The sequence below is a fragment of the Thalassophryne amazonica genome, chromosome 9 (assembly GCF_902500255.1).
Source record: "Thalassophryne amazonica chromosome 9, fThaAma1.1, whole genome shotgun sequence".
Lineage (NCBI taxonomy): Eukaryota > Metazoa > Chordata > Actinopteri > Batrachoidiformes > Batrachoididae > Thalassophryne > Thalassophryne amazonica.
The window spans coordinates 67,735,704-67,755,347 of NC_047111.1; the positions used below are offsets into that span (position 1 = coordinate 67,735,704).

General features: G+C 41.0%; 1 protein-coding gene across 1 annotated transcript in view; it reads left to right on the top strand.

The window, feature by feature from the left end:
- The window catches only part of frem2a (FRAS1 related extracellular matrix 2a), a 301,376-nt gene that overhangs the window by 238,060 nt on the left and 43,672 nt on the right, over positions 1 to 19,644 (top strand). Inside the window, 5 exon segments of the mRNA XM_034178287.1 lie at positions 2,076 to 2,273; positions 7,312 to 7,476; positions 7,660 to 7,842; positions 15,802 to 15,932; positions 17,352 to 17,507. Coding sequence (XP_034034178.1) covers positions 2,076 to 2,273; positions 7,312 to 7,476; positions 7,660 to 7,842; positions 15,802 to 15,932; positions 17,352 to 17,507 — 833 coding nt within the window.

Here is a 19,644-nt window from a genome sequence, read left to right on the forward strand (position 1 = left end):
CGATTTCCACCGCCACAGAACCCGGAGAATACTGGAGCCGCCAAGTCCCGAATTCCCAGGTGATCACTGTCCCCGACTGTCGGATCTGGTACTGCTGGCGAGGAGCACAAACAGTGAGATGTGGGTGTGTGCACACCCAGTAACAAAAACAGTCAGAAGGTGGAAAGTCACCTCCACCTCTAATCACACACACGTGCAGCTCCTGTCTAACCACTTATCTGGTTGGGGTGTGAAGCGAAGCTGTCGCTGATCACACCAAAAGCCAATCCCACAGATAAGGAAACACTTACAGGAAAACGGCTGCAAAGAAGTGCAGACTATTAGTCAGTGTTTTCAGTTTAGCAGAGAATTACCTTCACAGGTAGATGATATCTCGGCAGCGAGGTGGAGATGACATCCGGCTTTTATGGAGTGATGAAATGAAGATCGGTGACAGCTGTCATGAGTTGATGTGTGACAGCTGTCACTCCCGGTTGTGTCCGTGGCGGCAGCGCCCTCTCGTGCCTGAAGCCCGCACTTCAGGCAGGGCGCCCTCTGGTGGTGGGCCAGCAGTACCTCCTCTTCTGGCGGCCCACACAACAAACATACCACTGTCCCAGCTTTTTTGAAATGTGTTGCAGGCATCCATTTCAAAATGAGCAAATATCTGCAGAAAAACAATAAAGTTTATCAGTTTGAACATTACATTTCTTGTTTTTGTGGTGTATTCTATTGAATATAGGTTTAAGAGGATTTGCAAATCTTTGTATTCTGTTTTTGTTTACATTTTACACAACGTCCCAACTTCATTGGAATTGGGGTTGTAAATGCAGTCCATTTACTGTGGTCAGTAGTTGCATGGGCTGGGTATTCGGATTTTTTTAGCTGCAAAATATTAGAAAGATGAGACCAGTTCGGCCTCAGGGTGATGCTAATGTTTTGATTCTTGCATTTGTATAATCTAGAACTAATTACTGTAACATCTTGTTGTCTGTTCTCTTACTTAAAAGCATTCAAAATCTTCAGATGATATAGAATGCAGCTGCTCAAATAATGACTGAGACTAAGAAATTTGATCATATTACACCAGTGTTAGCTTTGTTACACTGGCTACCTGTTAATATAAGGGCAGATTTTAAGGTTCTGTTGTTAACTTATAAGATCCCAAATCTCTGAGTTGGCATAACCATATGTACCGGCACATACACTGCGATCCCAGGATACCTGTTTATTATGTGTCGCTAGGGTTAATAAGAAGACGGTAGATGCCAAAGCATTTGTATCGTGCACCAATTTTGTTGAACAATCTACCAGCTGAAATTAAACAGTCAAATTCTGTGAGTACTTTCAAGTCCAGACTCAAGATTTATTTATTTTCTACTGTTTGCTGTTAATGATGATGTATAGTTGTACAAGGTGTTTGAAGGTTTGGTTTTTATTAGATTTCTAAATTATAAATTCAGATTTTTAACTGTTTGAATTGCTTTTTTAATGAGATTTTTTATATATAGGTGCATTGTTGTATTGCAGTTTTATTTTTTGGAGCTGATCTTGTTCAGTGCTCTGATTTATGGAAAGCGCTAGTTGTCATTAGTGTTATTATTATTTTTTTTTTATATGAAGTTTTTACACTGCATTTTGTGTAATTACATTAAACATCTAATCATGGCACTATAATGCACAGTAAATGTAGGTGCTTGATCTGTTGCCACAGCGACCCAGACCCAGATAAGCAGTTCAAAATGAATGAATGAATGTAGCATGGTTTTTTTAAACAGTATACAGCACATTGTTCAGTACATGTAAAGTTTTTAGGTTTTTCAGGATTTATTGTTGCACCCATAACAGAAATTGATTTACCATTTGACGTAACATTTCAGAGCCAGTGTCTGATGCAAACTTGGTCCATTATCTTGTTTGCTTTACTTAGCACATCATGCTATTGAACAATTTGTCATTTTTCCCTGAGTATTTGAAAGCATCCATTACCAATGTTCAGTCGTGCTTTGACAGCTCTGTGATTAACAGTCCAGACAGCACATGAAACACTGTTATTGTAGTTGTCTCATTCTAACTGCTCCTCATGATGATTGAAGTACCAAAGGTGCAGTTCAGCAAACCGCTGTACACAGGAGAGGAGAGTGACGGTCAGGTCACTGCGACGGTGTACCGCAGCGGTGACATCAGGCACAAGTCCACTGTGCGCTGTTACACCCAGCAGGGTTCTGCCCAAATCACCTCAGACTTTGAGGAGCGACCAAACACGGATGCATCAATCATCACATTTTTGCCAGGTAACTCAATATTTGCACAATAGTTATCATAAAATATGATGCAACAACAGCAATATAACAATAACAATAAAAATCAACATTTGCAATCAACATAAGAGGCACTGGACCACTTTGTCTCAGGATACGGAACTTGCCAAAACAGAGTGTATATACAGGGTGTCTCAAAAGAATGTACCCAAAAGTACTTTGACAGCACAGAAAAACCAATCAATATTATCAGACATTTTCTGCATGACAATGTGGCCAAAGCACATCATTTTTCTCCCCAATGCACAGTTTTTTGTTCAGTCTTTCCTTTGTGATGTTTTAACCCTTTATCTTTTACATTACATGAAAATTCAGTAAGGTATATCTTATATATTATATTCCAATTCAAGGATTCAAAAGAATTTTATTGTCATATGCACATAGGAACATGTTCCCTGCACAATGAATTGTGTCTACTGCATTTAACCCATCCTAATTGCCAGTTAGGAGCACAGGTCGCCTTTAGGCGCACGGGGACCAGCTCCAGATGTACATCCCTGCCTAGGTCAACAGCAGGGCTGAGCAAACCATGACCGGCCTCATGACAACACACACATAACACACAACACACATAAGCCGGCCCGGTGCATGAACACACATAAAAAGCACACACAAGGTAAAAGGAGAGAAAAACCTTCATAGCTGCTGCGTTAAACCACACAGCAGCAATGCAGGAAAAAAACCCATCAGCACAAAAAAAACAATGATCACACACAGACGAGAGACGACGAGATGACGACCGAGATTTGAAAAGGCGGAATTCTAAGGCAGAACTATGCCAGTATACAAAGGTATATCTAAATATCTAAAAAGGAAGAGTAAAATAGGAAAGTAGAAAAGAGTAGAGTAGAGCCACTTAGGTGCCTGGTCTTGAGAACCAGAGATGGTAGGTGACATGATCAATGTAACCTCCTCGTCTGGCGTTTCCTAAGAAACAAATAATCCGTGTCCCATTTTCTGGAAACCACCAAGCAAATTCTCCTTGCTGGGGAGTTAGTTCAGCCCTTAGGATGCGTTGCACAGAACTCGATTTTTGTTCTCTGAATCAAGGTCAACTGCAGCATTTTGCCTGGTCTTTAATGTCTTGCAGAACAAACTTTAAGGTTCCTGAAATGCGAAAAACACCATTATTTCCCAGTAAAACCATTTCCTGGTATTCATATTTCAGAGTACTTTTGGGTACATATTTTGAGACACCCTATAAAATACAAATGCACAAGGCAGCAGCAAACTTCCACTGGGCAATCTGCAAGCACTATGACATCAAAGCGCAAGACAAATACATTGTATAAGGAACGTGGGCCATTGACAGTTATCAAAAATGAAGCAGATACTAATCTCTGGGAAATGCCAGTCCAAAACTGACAAAGAGATCAAGGCAAAAAGACCAGATATAGTAGCAAAAGGAAAGAAGGAGAGAATCTGTGTTCATTGACCTGTTTGTCTCTAGAGAAAGTAACACCTCTTTGAACGCAACAGAAAAATTTTAAAGTTTAAAGAAAGAGAAATAGAGGGAACATGGGGCATGAAAACAACAATACCCATGCTCAATGAAAAATACCCATGGGCTTGAAAAAGAAGGATTAAAAAATACACCAGCAAGATCCCCAGAACATTAGAATAGAGGAGCTTCAGAAGATAATCCTCCTTGGAACTGGTCACATTCTCAGAAGGACCCTATACATCGCATAACTCACCAGACTTATGACTACCCCAATTTCAAGGGATAAACAAAGGCACAGGACTTCAACCATAATAATAATAATAATTATAATAATAATAATAAAAATCCTTCCTTTTTCTATACCGGATTGCAACCCCAATTCCAATGAAGTTGGGATGTTGTGTAAAATGTAAATAAAAACAGAATACAATGATTTGCAAATCCTCTTCAACCTATATTCAATTGAATACACCACAAAGACAAGATATTTAATGTTCAAACTGATACATTTTGTTGTTTTTGTGCAAATGTTTGGTCATTTTGAAATGGATGCCTGCAACACATTTCAAAGAAGTTGAGACGGGGCAACAAAAGACTGGGAAAGTTGATGAATGCTCATAGAACACCTAAATGGAAACACGTAAGTGTCATGATTGGGTATAAAAGGAGCATCCCCAAAAGGCTCAGCCATTCACAAGCAAAAATGGGGCGAGGATCACCACTTTGTGAACAACTGCATGAAAAATTAGGCCAACAGTTTAATAACAATGTTTCTCAACATTCAGTTGCAAGGAATTTAGGGATTCCATCATCTACAGTCTATAATATAATCAGAAGATTCAGAGAATCTGGAGAACTTTCTACATGTAAGTGGCAAGGCCGAAAGCCAACATTCAATGCCTGTGACCTTCGATCCCGCAGGCGGCACTGCATTAAAAACCAACATCATTGTGTAAAGTATCTTACAGCGCGGGCTCAGGAACACTTCAGAAAACCCCTGTCAGTTAACACAGTTTGTCACTACATCTACAAGTGCAAGTTAAAACTCTACCATGCAAAGCGAAAGCCATAGATCAACAACATCCAGAAACACTGCCGCCTTCTCTGGGCCCGAGCTCATTTGAAATGGACAGACGCAAAGTGGAAAAGTGTGCTGTGGTCTGATGAGTCCACATTTCAAATTGTTTTTGGAAATCATGGATGTTGTCCTCCGGACAAAAGAGGAAAAAGACCATCCAGATTGTTACCAGCGCAAAGTTCAAAAGCCAGCATTTGTGATGGTATGGGGGGGTGTTAGTGCCCATGACATTGGCAATTTACACATCTGTGATGGCACCAACAATTCTGAAAGGTACATCCATGGTTTTGGAGCAACACATGCTGCTATTCAAGCAACGTCTTTTTCAGGGACGTCCCTGCTTATTTCAGCAAGACAATGCCAAGCCACATTCTGCACGTGTTACAGCAGCGTGGTTTTGCAGTAAAAAAGTGCAGGTACTAGACTGGCTTGCCTGCAGTCCAGACCTGTTGACCATTGAAAATGTGTGGCGTATTATGAAGTGCAAAATATGACAACGAGGACCCCGGACTGTTGAACAACTGGAGTTGTACATCAAGCAAGAATGGGAAAAAAGTCCAGAAAGGTGATGTAACACAGTGGTAAACATACCACTGTCCCAGCTTTTTGAAATGTGTTGCAGGCATCCATTTCAAAATGAGCAAATATTTGCACAAAACAATAATGTTTATCAGATTGAACATTAAATATCTTGTCTTTGTGGTGTATTCAATTGAATATAGATTGAAGAGGATTTGCAAATCATTGTATTCTGTTTTTATTTACATTTTACACAATGTCCCAACTTCATTGGAATGGGGGTTGTAAATATACCCTAACACAGTGCTAAATAAATTCTATCATAGGGTAAAATCAGCTGTATCATGCTGTTAATGACTGTTCTTGGAGTTGAAAATCATGATTTGACAAGACAGTAGAGCTGATTTCACTCTATAATAGAGTGTATTTAACACTGTTTGGACTAAGACCAAATATTATCACGGCAGAGTATATTTTACACTGCAAAATTTACTGTGTATGCTTATATATTTTGGGTAAAGAATAAATGCCACCAAAACTCTGATTACCAGTCAGAAACTTTACCACTGAGCTTCCATCACTGGCCTGTGAAAAGTGCAGGAAACTAGCTGATATCAGGAAGGACATGGACGTATTTAAGAAAAAATAAAACCACACACCATATAAAAACATTGCATTATATTGAGTCCCTCTTATCAAGTGGGCAATACAAATATGAGCCATCTGTTCCTCTGTAGCTGACCCATGGTCACAGACGTACAGTCATGAAATGACATGAATGAGAAGCAGTTTGCTTGTCTCATCATGTCCACATCTGCTGGTGTGTGTCCAACCAGCCCACGTGTGTGTCCTGCCCAACATGTGTGTCTTGTGGACGGTGCATGGCAGGACTAACACCGCATCATGTGGAACAGAGCTCACGTGGGTGACGTGACAGTCAGATCACCCGCTGCATGTTATGATCTGAGAGTCTGTTTCAGTCTGGGGGCAGCCGGTTAACGGGCTGCAGCATGCGCACACTTGCTGCAGCCCGTTGCCACATCGATATATGTGTTTTTATTTATGTCCACATGATGACAGCAGGCAGACACACGTGCATCACAGTGGGCAGTTGTTAGTTCATGTCCGTCCAAACACAGTACATGTTGTCCACTGGGATGTCCAGAATGACAGATCTCCACAGCTGCTTCTGTCGGTTAGGGTTAGGGTTAAAGAAAAAGTTGCTGTTTTGAGCAAGCTGGTGCATCAAAGTTCATCAGATGCAATAACATTTGGCCTCATTATATATGTTCTTATTTGATCAGTTACCATGGTAGCATTTATTGTTTTTGAGTTATTTTCCCAACCTGATGACACTTCAAAAAAAGTGATAACATCACAAAAAGTGATTTAACATAGTAGTTTGTGATACTGTCACGAAATACAGTACATTTTTGTGATGGTATCACAAAATTAGCGGTGACATGGGGTGGGGGTGGGGGTGTTAAGGTTAAAAATAATAACTGAAAGATGACCGCGTCACAAAATGTAACACATTTTGTGACAATACCATGAAAAAAAACGTGAGATTGTGTGTGTGTGTGTGTGTGTGTGTGTGTGTGTGTGTGTGTGTGTGTGTGTGTGTGTGTGTGTGTGTGTGTGTGTGTGTGTGTGTGTGTGTGTGTGCATATCATTTGAGTGTTTGCACCTTCTTAATTAAATGAACAACTTCTGGATGAATTTTCGCTTTTGTTGTCACACCTTTTCAAAATCAACACTTCCTTGCAGATGTCACACGTCACAGTACTTGTGATTGTCGATCTTTGGATTTGTTTTTAGAAAGAAAATGTGAACACAGTTAAATAGTTGCATAAATCAGATACTGCTGTAAATGAAAAAAGAGAGAATGATTTGTTGACTATATTCTCTCCTTTCTACCACCTCAAACTCTGTAATATCTCCTGTCATCTTTGCCTTGATGTGCACACCAGGTGAAACTCAGAAACCGTGTATTCTGTCACTGGTCGATGACACTCTGTATGAGGAAGGGGAAGAGCTGCGCTTGGTCCTGGGAAACCCAAAGGGTACCTCGCGGTTTGGAGCGTCAGTGGGAGCTGTGAATGAGACTGTGGTGAAAATCAAAGACACAGCTGACAGTAAGTGAGCTCAAGAGGAGCCAACAGATGTGTAGAAGTGATGGAGGAAAGTCAGGACTGTTACAAAAAATTGCACTTTTGATGAACCCGAGATGCGAATATCGAGATGAAAGTATAATTTTAGTTTTGAGTCTATTAATTCTATTATAAATACAAATTTGCAACATTATTTGTGTTCCTCAGAGCCAATCATTCGTTTTTTGGAAACCAAATTCAGCGTGGGTGAACCTAAGGGGGCGAGCACAGTGGCAACAGTGAGGGTCCCTGTGGTTCGAGTGGGTGACACATCAAAGGTGTCGGTGGTCCGTGTTCACACCAAGGATGGCTCAGCGGTCTCAGGAGAGGACTACTACCCCATGTCTCAAGGTAAACCTGATAGAAATCATCTCAAAGCTCTTAAAGCTGCAGTGTGTCAGATTTAGTGCCATCTAGCGGTGAGGTTTCAGAATGTATTATGCCATCACCACTCACAATTTTAGTTCTTTTCCATAGTCCATTTTCTGAAAGCTTACAATTATGTGTGAATTGAAGCAGTACCACTGGAAACTGTGACGGCAGTGTAGCCCGAGTTCAAGTGAGACGCAATGCTATGAAAAAAATGATGATGAAGACAGCTAACAAGAGTGGAATATTTTGACGAGAGTTTTATAAATATAATCTTGTTGAGAAGTATTTGCACCCTCCCTATGCTTTCATTTGTGTTGCAGTAGAAACATTAGTGTGACTTCAAGCGGGTCTACAGTGCCATCTAGGGGATGTTTTGCTTCACATCCATACTGCCATTAATGAAGTGTACATAAAGTATGTGGGCAGTGACAGTTACAGCGTTTGAAACACAGATAGCTTTACATACATACACGGAGTGTAAATGAGCCTGTAAGTACACTCACCTGCTGCAATACGTTTTTACACTTTAAAACATTAGTTAGATGTTATGTTTATCATTTGGGTCAACTTAAAAAGATCTATATAGCCTTCAGTTTTAATGTGTTCAGTTTTTTTTCCTTAATTTAACAGTGTATGGGATTTTTTTAAGCAGTTCTATTCTAATCTAAATGACATTGTGGAGTAAAGGTGTATTACTCTTGAACACATGATAAAGGTATGATTCACTTGATATCAACTGTCAATAAATCTTTCAAGATTTCAGGAAAAACTAGATTTCAAGCTGAAACATTCAGTGTCATTCGTCATCATTTTATCAATGATGATGAAAACACTGAAATATTGCCGCAAACAGAGAACTTTATTTCAAGTTAGACATTTTTTCGTAATGGTAATTTCAAGAATGTAAGAGGCCAGATTTTTGGATTAATTTTGTTATTTTTGCTAACTATGTAAAATCAAACTGTAGAAAGATGTGGAATTAAGTAAATCAAATTAATTATTGCATATGGCACACTTGTTCCTGCTTCAGCACAAAATGGACGTGGTGCGTAGTCTCACTGGTTAAGACACACTTTAGAAAGCAAGCTTGTCTTAGGAGCTCCTCTATATACTTTCTGGACATCCTTGTGTAACACAAAAGTAAACCATTATTTTACTACAGTGCATCTGAAAAGTATTCTTAGTGCTTCACGTTTTCCACATTTTGTTATGTTACATACAGCCTTATTCCAAAATGGAGTAAATTTATTTTTCCTTTAAAATTCTACACACAATACCCCATAATGACAACATAAAAAAAATGTTTTGAAATGTTTGCCCAATAAAAAACTAAGAAATCACATGAACATAAGTATTCACATCCTTTGCTCAATACTTTTTTCATGCACCTTTGGCAGCAATTACAGACTCAAGTCTTCTTGAATATGATGCCACAAACTTAGTGCACTTATCTTTGGGCAGTTTTGCCCTTTCCTCTTTGCAGCACCTCTCAAGCTCCATCAGGTTGGATGGGGAGCGTTGGTGCACTGCCATTTTCAGATCTCTCTGGAGATATTCAATTGAATTCAGGTCTGGGCTCTGGCTGGACCACTCAAGAACATTCACAGAGTTGTCCTGAAGCCACTCCTTTGATATCTTGTCTATGTGCTTAGAGTCATTGTCCTGCTCAAAGATGAACCATCACCCCAGTCTGAGATCAAGAGCGCTCTGGAGCAGGTTTTCATCCAGGATGTCTCTCTGTACATTGCTGGATTCAACTTTCCCTAAATCCTGATGAATCTCCCAGTTCCTGCTGCTGAAAAACATCTCCACAGCATGATGCTGATACCACCATGCGTCACTGTAGGGATGGTGCCTGGTTTCCTGCAAACATGATAACTGGCATTCATGCCAAAGACTTATGTGCCTTTTATTAAGGAGTGGCTTCCATCTGGCCACTCTACCTTACAGGCCTGATTGGTGGATTGCTGCAAACATGGTTGTCCTTCTGGAAGGTTCTCCTCTCTCCACAGAGCATTGGTGGAGCTCTGGCAGAGTTGACCATCAGGTTGTTATTCACCTCCCTGACTAAGGCTCTTCTCCCTTGATCGCTCAGACAGGCGGCCAGTTCTAGGAAGACTCCTGGTGGTTCTGAACTGCTTCCATTTATGGATGATGGAGGACACTGTGCTCATTTAGACCTTCAAAGCAGCAGAAATATTTTTGTACCCTTTCCCAGATTTGTGCCTCGAGACAATCCTGTCTCAGAGGTCTACGGACAATTCTTTTGACTTCTTGCTTGGTTTGTGCTCTGACATGCACTGTCAACTGTGGGACCTTATATGTAAACAGGTGTGTGACTTTCCAAATTATGTTCAATCAACTGAATTTACCCCAGGTGGACACCAATTAAGCTGCAGAAACATCTTAAGGATGATCAGTGGAAACAGGATGTATCTGAGCTCAATTTTGAGCAAAGGCTGTGAATACTTATGTACATGTACAGTATATATATATATATATATATATATATATATATGGAAAAATCTAAAAAAAAAAAAAGCATTATTCACATTGTCATTATAGGATACTGTATGTACAATTTTGAGGAAAAAAAATTATTTCATCAATTTTGGAATAAGGCTGAAACATAAATTGTGGAAAAAGAGAAGCTCTGTGAATATTTTCCAGATGCACTGTATCATTAGCTATTTACTTTGGCCAGTGTCTTATAAGAAGCACCAGTTGCCATACTGACTGAACGTTCTGTTACAGGAATATTAAAAGATAAATGTCTTTTTCTACAATCTTAGTCATATTAAAACATTGAGGCTCATGCAAGAACCACTCGTCCTGACAGATTTGTTCACAAATGCTACGAGTGATATGTAGACAGGCATCTGCCTTTCTAAATCATGTCCAATCAACTGACGTTGGACTCCAGTTAAGCTGTAGAAACATCAAGGATGATGAGTGGAAACAGGATGCACCTGCTGAATTCTGAGGTTCATGGCAAAGGCTGTGAATACTTATGTACAAGTGATTTCTTAGTTTTTATTTTGTTATTTTTATTAGTAATTTGAAAAATATTTAAAAAAAAAAATTTTTTTTTTGCATTGTCATGTCATTATGGGGTATTGTGTGTAAAATAGTGAGGGAAAAAAATTATTTCATCCATTTTGGAATAAGGCTGTAACATGACAAATTGTGGAAAAACTGAAGCGCTGTGAATACTTTCCAGATGCACTGTAATTTATACAGGGGAAAGCATACCTCACAGCAAGAAGGTCATGGGATCGCTTCCCACTTGGGGCCTTTCTGTGTGGAGTTTGCGTATTCTCCCTGGGTTCCCTCCAGGTGCTCTGGCTTCCTTCCACATGCAAAGACATGCAGTTTAGGTGAACTGGAAACTTTAAATTGCCTGTAGGTTTGCAGGTGTGAATGTGTTTGTCTATATGGGTTGATTTGGGTTTTAATCAGTTAAAGCTTAAATATCATTCAGCTCTAATGTGACACCTGCATTGTCTTTTCTTTTTTCTTTTTCTTTTTTTTTACATTTGGAGGTGTTTTCCATTCTTATTTGAGACTGCTGCCACCCTCTGCATTCTTAAATACACCATCCCCTGTGCTTGTGCCTGTGCATCTCTGTGTGAACATTCAAAAATACAGTGCCCAGGTCAGAGTGTTTCTCTGTGGTCCCGTCCCAATACTTGTCTTCACATTGTGCTTCATATATTATGAACTGTGGTCAGTCAGTAGCTTGCAGTCACCATGTGATAGGGTTTGTTTATTATTTATTTGATGCAGTCACCAAGAATTGTTTTGTCAAGTGTGAGAGAAGTCTCCCATGAGGAATTTATATTATAAGATTTGGACATGGACATTTATTCAGACAAGGATCACTTCTTTCTAATTTTGTCCCAAATGGGAAAAGGTATTTTCTGCAATAGTCCACTGGAGGTTCTTGCAATTTTTTTAATTGAATTTCAGAATATTTTGTACTGTGTAAGCAGGTGAAATCCTCTGAGCACATCTGTCTAAGCTTAAGTACAGCATGCGTATACTGGCTCTATTTAAATCATACCTGCCCACCCACGGATGAAATTGTGCAGATTTCTCATCCGCTTTGAGTCCCCATTTTACATTTCTCATTTTTCACAAGAATGGAATTGAAATCAATGTGTACTTCCTTTCTTACAAAAGAAGGAGGCCATTTTAAGCATTATTCAAACAGAAAGCTGCTTGTAATATATTCCTCTAAATAAGCAAAACAAGCATCAAGTGGTAATTTGTATAGAAAATGCAGCATTGAAAAAAGAGAGAGATTTGGAAATTTGCCTCAATAACACCTACCTTTGTTTTGTTTACCTGAAAATATCAACAAAAATGTTCATAAATGATCAGATGCATTTGTTTGAAAAATGCATTCTAACAATTAACTAATGGCCCCTTCACACATACTGCGAAGTCTGGATGGCGTTTGGCCGAAAACGGCGAAACAGCGCGAAACAGTTTGAAAATAGTGCACAAAACATCGCGCCAATGGGCAAGCGTGCACAAACCCGGTGCGAGAGTTCATGCACACGCCGGTGTCTGTCGAGCAGGAACAGTGCCAGGTGCACCACATGGTGCTGCTTATGTGGAAGAAATAAAAACCAGCTAGTACGTGTGGAACCACATCACACCGCTTATGTGGAATAAATAAAACCAGCCGGTACCTGTGGGACCACATTGCACCGCTAATGTGGAAAAATACGAGGTCTGTCAATAAAGTATAGGTCCTTTTTATTTTTTTCAAAAACTATATAGATTTCATTCATATGTTTTTACGTCAGACATGCTTGAACCCTCGTGCGCATGCGTGAGTTTTTCCACGCCTGTCGGTGACGTCATTCGCCTGTGAGCACTCCTTGTGGGAGGAGTCGTCCAGCCCCTCGTCGGAATTCCTTTGTCTGAGAAGTTGCTGAGAGACTGGCGCTTTGTTTGATCAAAATTTTTTCTAAACCTGTGAGACACATCGAAGTGGACACGGTTCGAAAAATTAAGCTGGTTTTCTGTGAAAATTTTAACGGCTGATGAGAGATTTTGAGGTGACACTGTCGCTTTAAGGACTTCCCACGGAGCGAGACGTCGTGCAGCACTCCCAGGCGCCGTCGTCAGCCTGTTTCAAGCTGAAAACCTCCACATTTCAGGCTCTATTGATCCAGGACGTCGTGAGAGAACAGAGACGTTTCAGAAGAAGTCGGTTTCAGCATTTTATCCGGATATTCCACTGTTAAAGGAGATTTTTTTAATGAAAGATGTGCAGACGGATTGCAGCGTCGGATTGCAGCGTCGGCTCGCAGCCGCCGCGACGCTCCGCCACAGAAAAACACAACAGAAAAACACCTCTGTTGGAAGCCTTAAGGACAAGTTGGAACATGTCCAGCTGTTAAACAATTTCTCATATACTCACTCCACTGAAAGCCATCAAAAGCCGCCTGGATTTTACAAATGGTTATCAACACGGAGGTGTCCGCACATCTTTCATTAAAAAATCTCCTTTAACAGTGGAATATCCGGATAAAATGCTGAAACCGACTTCTTCTGAAACTTCTCTGTTCTCTCACGACGTCCTGGATCAATAGAGCCTGAAATGTGGAGGTTTTCAGCTTGAAACAAGCTGACAACGGCGCCTGGGAGTGCTGCGCGATGTGTCGCACCGTGGGAAGTCCTTAAAGCGACAGTATCACCTCAAAATCTCTCATCAGCCGTTAAAATTTTCACCGAAAACCAGCTTAATTTTTCGAACCGTGTCCACTTCGATGTGTCTCACAGGTTTAGAAAAAATTTTGATCAAACAAAGCGCCAGTCTCTCAGCAACTTCTCAGACAAAGGAATTCCGACGAGGGGCTGGACGACTCCTCCCACAAGGAGTGCTCACAGGCGAATGATGTCACCGACAGGTGTGGAAAAACTCATGCATGCGCACGAGGGTACAAGCATGTCTGACGTAAAAACATATGAATGAAATCCATATAGTTTTTGAAAAAAATAAAAAGGACCTATACTTTGACAGCCCTCGTAAAAGAAAAGACACACCACCCGGGACACGAACTCACGCCTTTCAAAACCTCTGATCACTAGTCAGAGACTTTATCACTGAGCCACAGAGCTGTTCTTTGAAAGCTGTGGGAAGCTGCCTCAGATCAGGAAGGACATGGAAGTATTACAAAAAAAAACATTAAAATCCCACACCATAAAAAAACACCACATTTATCAAGTGAGCAATACAAATATGATGACTCATGGTCACAGACATACAGTCATGAAATGACATGAATGAGAAGCAGTGTGCTATGATCATGTCCACATCTACTGGTCAGGTGCGTCCAGTCAGCTGCGTGCGTGTTCTGCCTGATGCGGGTCTTGTGGATGGCGTGCTACAGCACAGACACCGCGTCATGTTGAACAGAGCTCACGTGGGTGACATGACGGTCAGATCACTTGCTGCGTGTTCTGATCTGATGGTCCGTTTCGACCTGGGGAGCTGTCAGTGTGTGCTCCATGCACGCGCCCGCTTGCTGCAGCTTGTCGCCACCATGGCGATATATGTTTTTATTTATGTTCACGTAAATACAGCAATCAGACACACACACCTCACAGTGGACAGTTTTTAGTCCGTGTCTGTCCAAACACAGTAGGTGTTATCTAGCTGGAATGTCCAGAATGACAAATCACCACAGCTGCTTCTGTCGGAAGCCACGCCTCCCTTGAGTGGAGTGCACACACCCACGTGTCACTGTGTGTGTTTACAAAGTCACACTTGTGGGGAACTTAGACAAATTTCACAGCAGTATGACAGTGATTGTCTGCAGTCTGTTGTCGTGCCAAGAGTGCGACTGGCCACACATTTTCTAAGTGTCATGCGAGCGGTGTTAGGTGTTCATCCGTGTCACCTGGAATTTGTCCGACACCTGCTGCGAGAGGGTGCGATGGGTTCACACAGTGCACACTATATCTTTCAGGTGCTTGTGTGCTCAAATAGTTGTAGCAACAGGTGTATGAGACACTGGCGACAGGGACGACATTACACGGTTTGCACACAATCCCTGCGTCATACGCACTAGGTGTGCACTTCGTCCAACCTTCGCACTATGTATGAAGGGGCCCTAAACTCACTCACATACAAGGGCAATGACGACAGTAAAGATTATGGCAACCTGACATTTGGCCATAGGGACGTTGACCTTCACCAAAAGGATTGAAGTCAAGCTTACATTATACAATGTGTGTCACAGTCAGTTCAGATTAAGTTGAAAATCAAATTCATGGACTTTGACCTTTGCCAGAAGTAAATTCTTTCATTTCTGGCCATTTCAGGGCCAACCTTCACTGACATACCAACTTTGGTAGAAATCAAAAAAAGGATGTGGGGGGGACTGGGAAAACAAACAAACAGGCAGACATGACCTTGGGCTTTGGCTAATTTGATCTTGCTGGTCAATTCAAGAACCCACCTCCATATGTATAAATGAGTGAAAAACTTTAAAATTTGACCTTTGACTGCAATTACCTTTACCCAAATGATTGACCTTTGGTAAATTTGATCTTGCTTTGGCAATTCCAGAACCCACCTATATATGTGTGCTATGTTTAGTGCAAATCAGAGTTGGTTTTTTTTTAACTTAATTTTGACCTTTGACCCTAATGTCACTAACCCCAATTACTGACCTTTGGGAAATTTGTATACATACATACATACATACACACATACATACATATGTGTATGTATGTGTATGCCCTTTGACTTCAGTGACCCCCAGTGATTGATCTTTGATAAATTTGACCTTGCTAGGCAATTCCAGATTTGATGTACATATGTGGAACAAGTTTGATGGACAGTGAAATGAAGAAAATATTTTGACCTGTGATCCCTTTACTTTTGTTGCTATGTGTTTGTGTTATTATGTTGTCCAGACATTGAGTTCAGACAGGGGGAGAGGGAGCATGTGGTGGAGGTGGAAGTGCTGTACGATGGCATCAGAGAGACGAGGGAAGCGTTCACTCTTCACCTGATGCCTGATGAAAACCTGGTGGCCGACATTCAGGTCAGGAAATTATTGGACTTCACACAGCAATCACACAAATTCCATACCGACAGATATGGAGTTTCACCCTGAGGAAATGGTAAAGATGAGTTGAAAGATTGTTTTTTTATATGTGACCCACAATTATCCCTGTCAGTCCCAGTGAGACTGGGGAGCTGTTTTACAAACGTGCCCTGATCCAGACTGTCAGGATTCGTGGGTGTGTGGCACAGAAAGTGGGTGGACACAAAATGCAGACTCTCAGACAAGGCATTGGATTAAAACAAGGACTTTATCTTTAAAACCAAGCTGAGGTTCAGTACACAGGAAGACAGTCAGTGAGGCAGAGGTAACAGACAGGTGCAAGACAAAGGCATGGTCAAAAAACAAGCAGGGTTCAGATACATGAAGAGACAATGTTACCAGGGCTGAGACAAAAAACAAGATCCAAGAAAGCAAAGCAAGGTCAAAACACGGCTCTGCAAAACAGGACTGTGACAAAGGCTGGAACGAAGATATAAAGATCAATGAACTGGCAAAAACTGACAAAACACATGAGGTTTAACTACATGGCAGATAATTAAGGACAAATATGACACAGGGGCGGGAAGTATTCAGGAAGGGGGCATGGATGGATGAGACAAAGATGAGAAACAACTGGTGAGAGACAGAGTGCAGTGACGAATGAGGTGTTACTGAGACAAACCTAAAACCTGCAGTGGGGGAGGTGATGGTCTTGTGATTAAGCAATGGGCTTGAGACCAGAGATCCTTGGTTCAAATCCCAGCCTGACTGGAAAATCACTAAGGACCCTTGGGCAAGGTCCTTAATCCTCCAGTTGCTCCCATTGTGTAGTGTGCGCCTTGTATGGCAGCACCCTGACCCTGAATGTGAGGCATTATTGTAAAGCACTTGGAGTGTCTAATGCAGATGGAAAAGCGCTATATAAATGCAGTCCATTTTACAATGAACAAAATAACATACCTACACACAGATAGCAAAACCAAAGGTCAAATAAAACATCCATTTGAAAGGAATGAAAGAAAGACTGAAAAGTGAACAAGATTACAAAGGCTGAACAGAAACTATAACAGCACATGGCTAAAATATGATGAACAGAAAATAAACCAGTGACTAAAGTAACACAAATGGGCTCAGAAAATGGGCCAAAAGGGATCAAAGAAAGGCAGACAGACGCAGACAGGGGACAAAGCACAATCCAAAGCCCGGACAGGGGCATATCATGACACAGACAAGAGTTTCTACCAAAACAGAAGCAAAAACATAATAATAAAGAAGAAAAGGAGTGCAAGAGAAACCTGAAAAAAACTGAAAGCCGTTTGAAGAAGTGATGATAAATGACTAATGATTGAAGGATGATAAGTCATTCCAGCACTTCTGCTCACGTTGATTAATCTTTAACATCTTTTACTGGAACAGGTTACTAAAGTAATAGTTTACATCGAGGAGACCGACGTGGCTGATGTCACCTTCCCTTCGTTGCCTCATGTGGTGTCGCTCCTTCACTATGATGACATCATCGGGACACCAGACATCCTCCACCCACCAGCAGGCTACCCCGTCATCTGTGTTACTGTGAGTCACTTTGAATGAGTAAACAAGAAGCTAAGTGGGCGGGTGTGTAAAAACAAAAAAACAAAAAACAAGATGACATAATAATTGAGAAGAAATAGGGCAGCGCAGTCTCGTTTGACCCCTGTGTGATATCACAGGATTTGACCACATCCGGGGACAGGCTGTACAAACACAACATCACTTTTAATGGAGGAATGGTGTACTGTTTTCTTTTCGGGTGCAATCACTGAAGCATTTGCGAAAAGTGCAGGTTTTTTTGGTTCCCAGTGGAAAAGGGAAGACAAGGCAAATGGGAGAGGTCATGTTGGTAAGTGTTAGCCTACACAGCTAACCAGAGTAGGTGCGGTCTCTTGTCTGCACAACCGCCTTGACATGTTTGATCTCCGGGTCATAAACTAACTGCAACACATGTCCGCTTTCCACTTTGTTTGCCGTGTAATTTGCCAAAACCTCAGAGAAAGTGCCATGTTTCTGCTGGGGACAGACGAGGGCTGTCCCCGGATGTAGAAAAATTGCATTATATGTGTCATATTTTACCCCTTTAGCACCCGCACTCAAATGAGACTGAGGTGCCCAATTGTTGGAAAAACACAGGTGGGGGGAAAATAAGCACTTGTCTGTGTTAACATTCATCAAGGACTTAATTTTTGAAGTGTTCTTTTTGAAGAGACAGAAATCAATTATTACATTATTACTTGAGTTAACTGACTTTAGTTAGCTAATGTATATAAGAAAAATGTGAGCTTTAGCTAACTAATGTTAGTTACTTAAACTGTAGCGTAAGGCAAAAGTTAGAAACTAGCTAACGTTAGCATTCATCCGTAGGCAATTTAACTCCGAGTCGCTGAAGGTAAGAAGTTAAAATGTTTTAAACAAGTTACATAGCTACTTCCATGAACCTCCAACAGTATCCTTTGATTTGTGCTGTGTACTGGACCACTGACTTAGTCTACTAGAAATGGTATGGTCCAGCATAGGGGTGTTTGAAATCACCTTACAAGATTCTGGCAGGCATGAATATGGGAGATATAAGACCCATATACAAATGTTTCAAGCCCCCCCCCCCCCCCCCCAAAAAAAAAACAAACTGTCGTTTTTACCTCTTTTGGAGGAGGGGGTGTACAAGTCTGGGGGTTGTGCCACTGGTATCCTTGATAATTCAAACCATGTGAATGCACCTAAATGAGTGCAAGTGGACTTGTGATTTGGAGAACATGGACAGTGGGTGTGAAAACTGTGGTTTTAAAACAAGAAATAACACTTGTGTTGTACTTTGTGCCACTATGTGATGCTTTGCGTCATGTGTTACATTAGACTGTGCAGTTATTTAGAAATGTTCTAAGAAACATTCCTGACTTGTGTAAATCTTTCTCAGATTTGCACTGATCTCCTTGAACTTTCCCATTGCACTGTTTCAGTCCAGTGATAACCTTTTCATGGTTGCACAGAGATGTGACCAGATGTGGTTCATTACAATCACTAACAGGAAGTTAAGAAGCCTTGGCAACTTAAAATATGAGGGGATATCAAAAAGTTTTGAGGCTCATACAGAAAGAGCAAGATATTTGGATTTATAATGTTTTATTTTTCCAACATAGTCCCCTTCCAACTCCATACACTTGTTCCACCTAGTTTGCCAGCCATTGATACCCTATCGGTAGAACTCATCATCTTGGTCTCCTAACCAGCCCTCTGCTGCAGCAGTCAGCTCATCGTCATCCTCAAATCTCTGGCCCCGAAGGTATTTTTCCAGCCTGGGAAAGAGGGAGACTTCGCTAGGGTGGGTGAGGAAGACATTCATAGCCACACTCGCGCACAGCGTCCATGGAAACCCGGTTGGTGTGGTCTGGTGCGTTGTCCTGGTGAAGCAGAATGCCATGACTGACACTGGAGGGTGTGTCTCTTCACCACAGTGTTATGACTCAACAGTTGAAGTGACGAATATGATCCTACATGAAATAAGTAGCTAAGGCATTGATGTAGATCAGGTGTGATGCATTGTAATATCCGATTGGGAAAAATGTGTGAGGCTCAAAACTTTTGAAATGTTCAGCACCACTGAATTTATATTCTAAGCGGCTGTATGTATAATTTTGACCTGGTATTGATTTTAGAAAATCCAACATATTTTAAATCA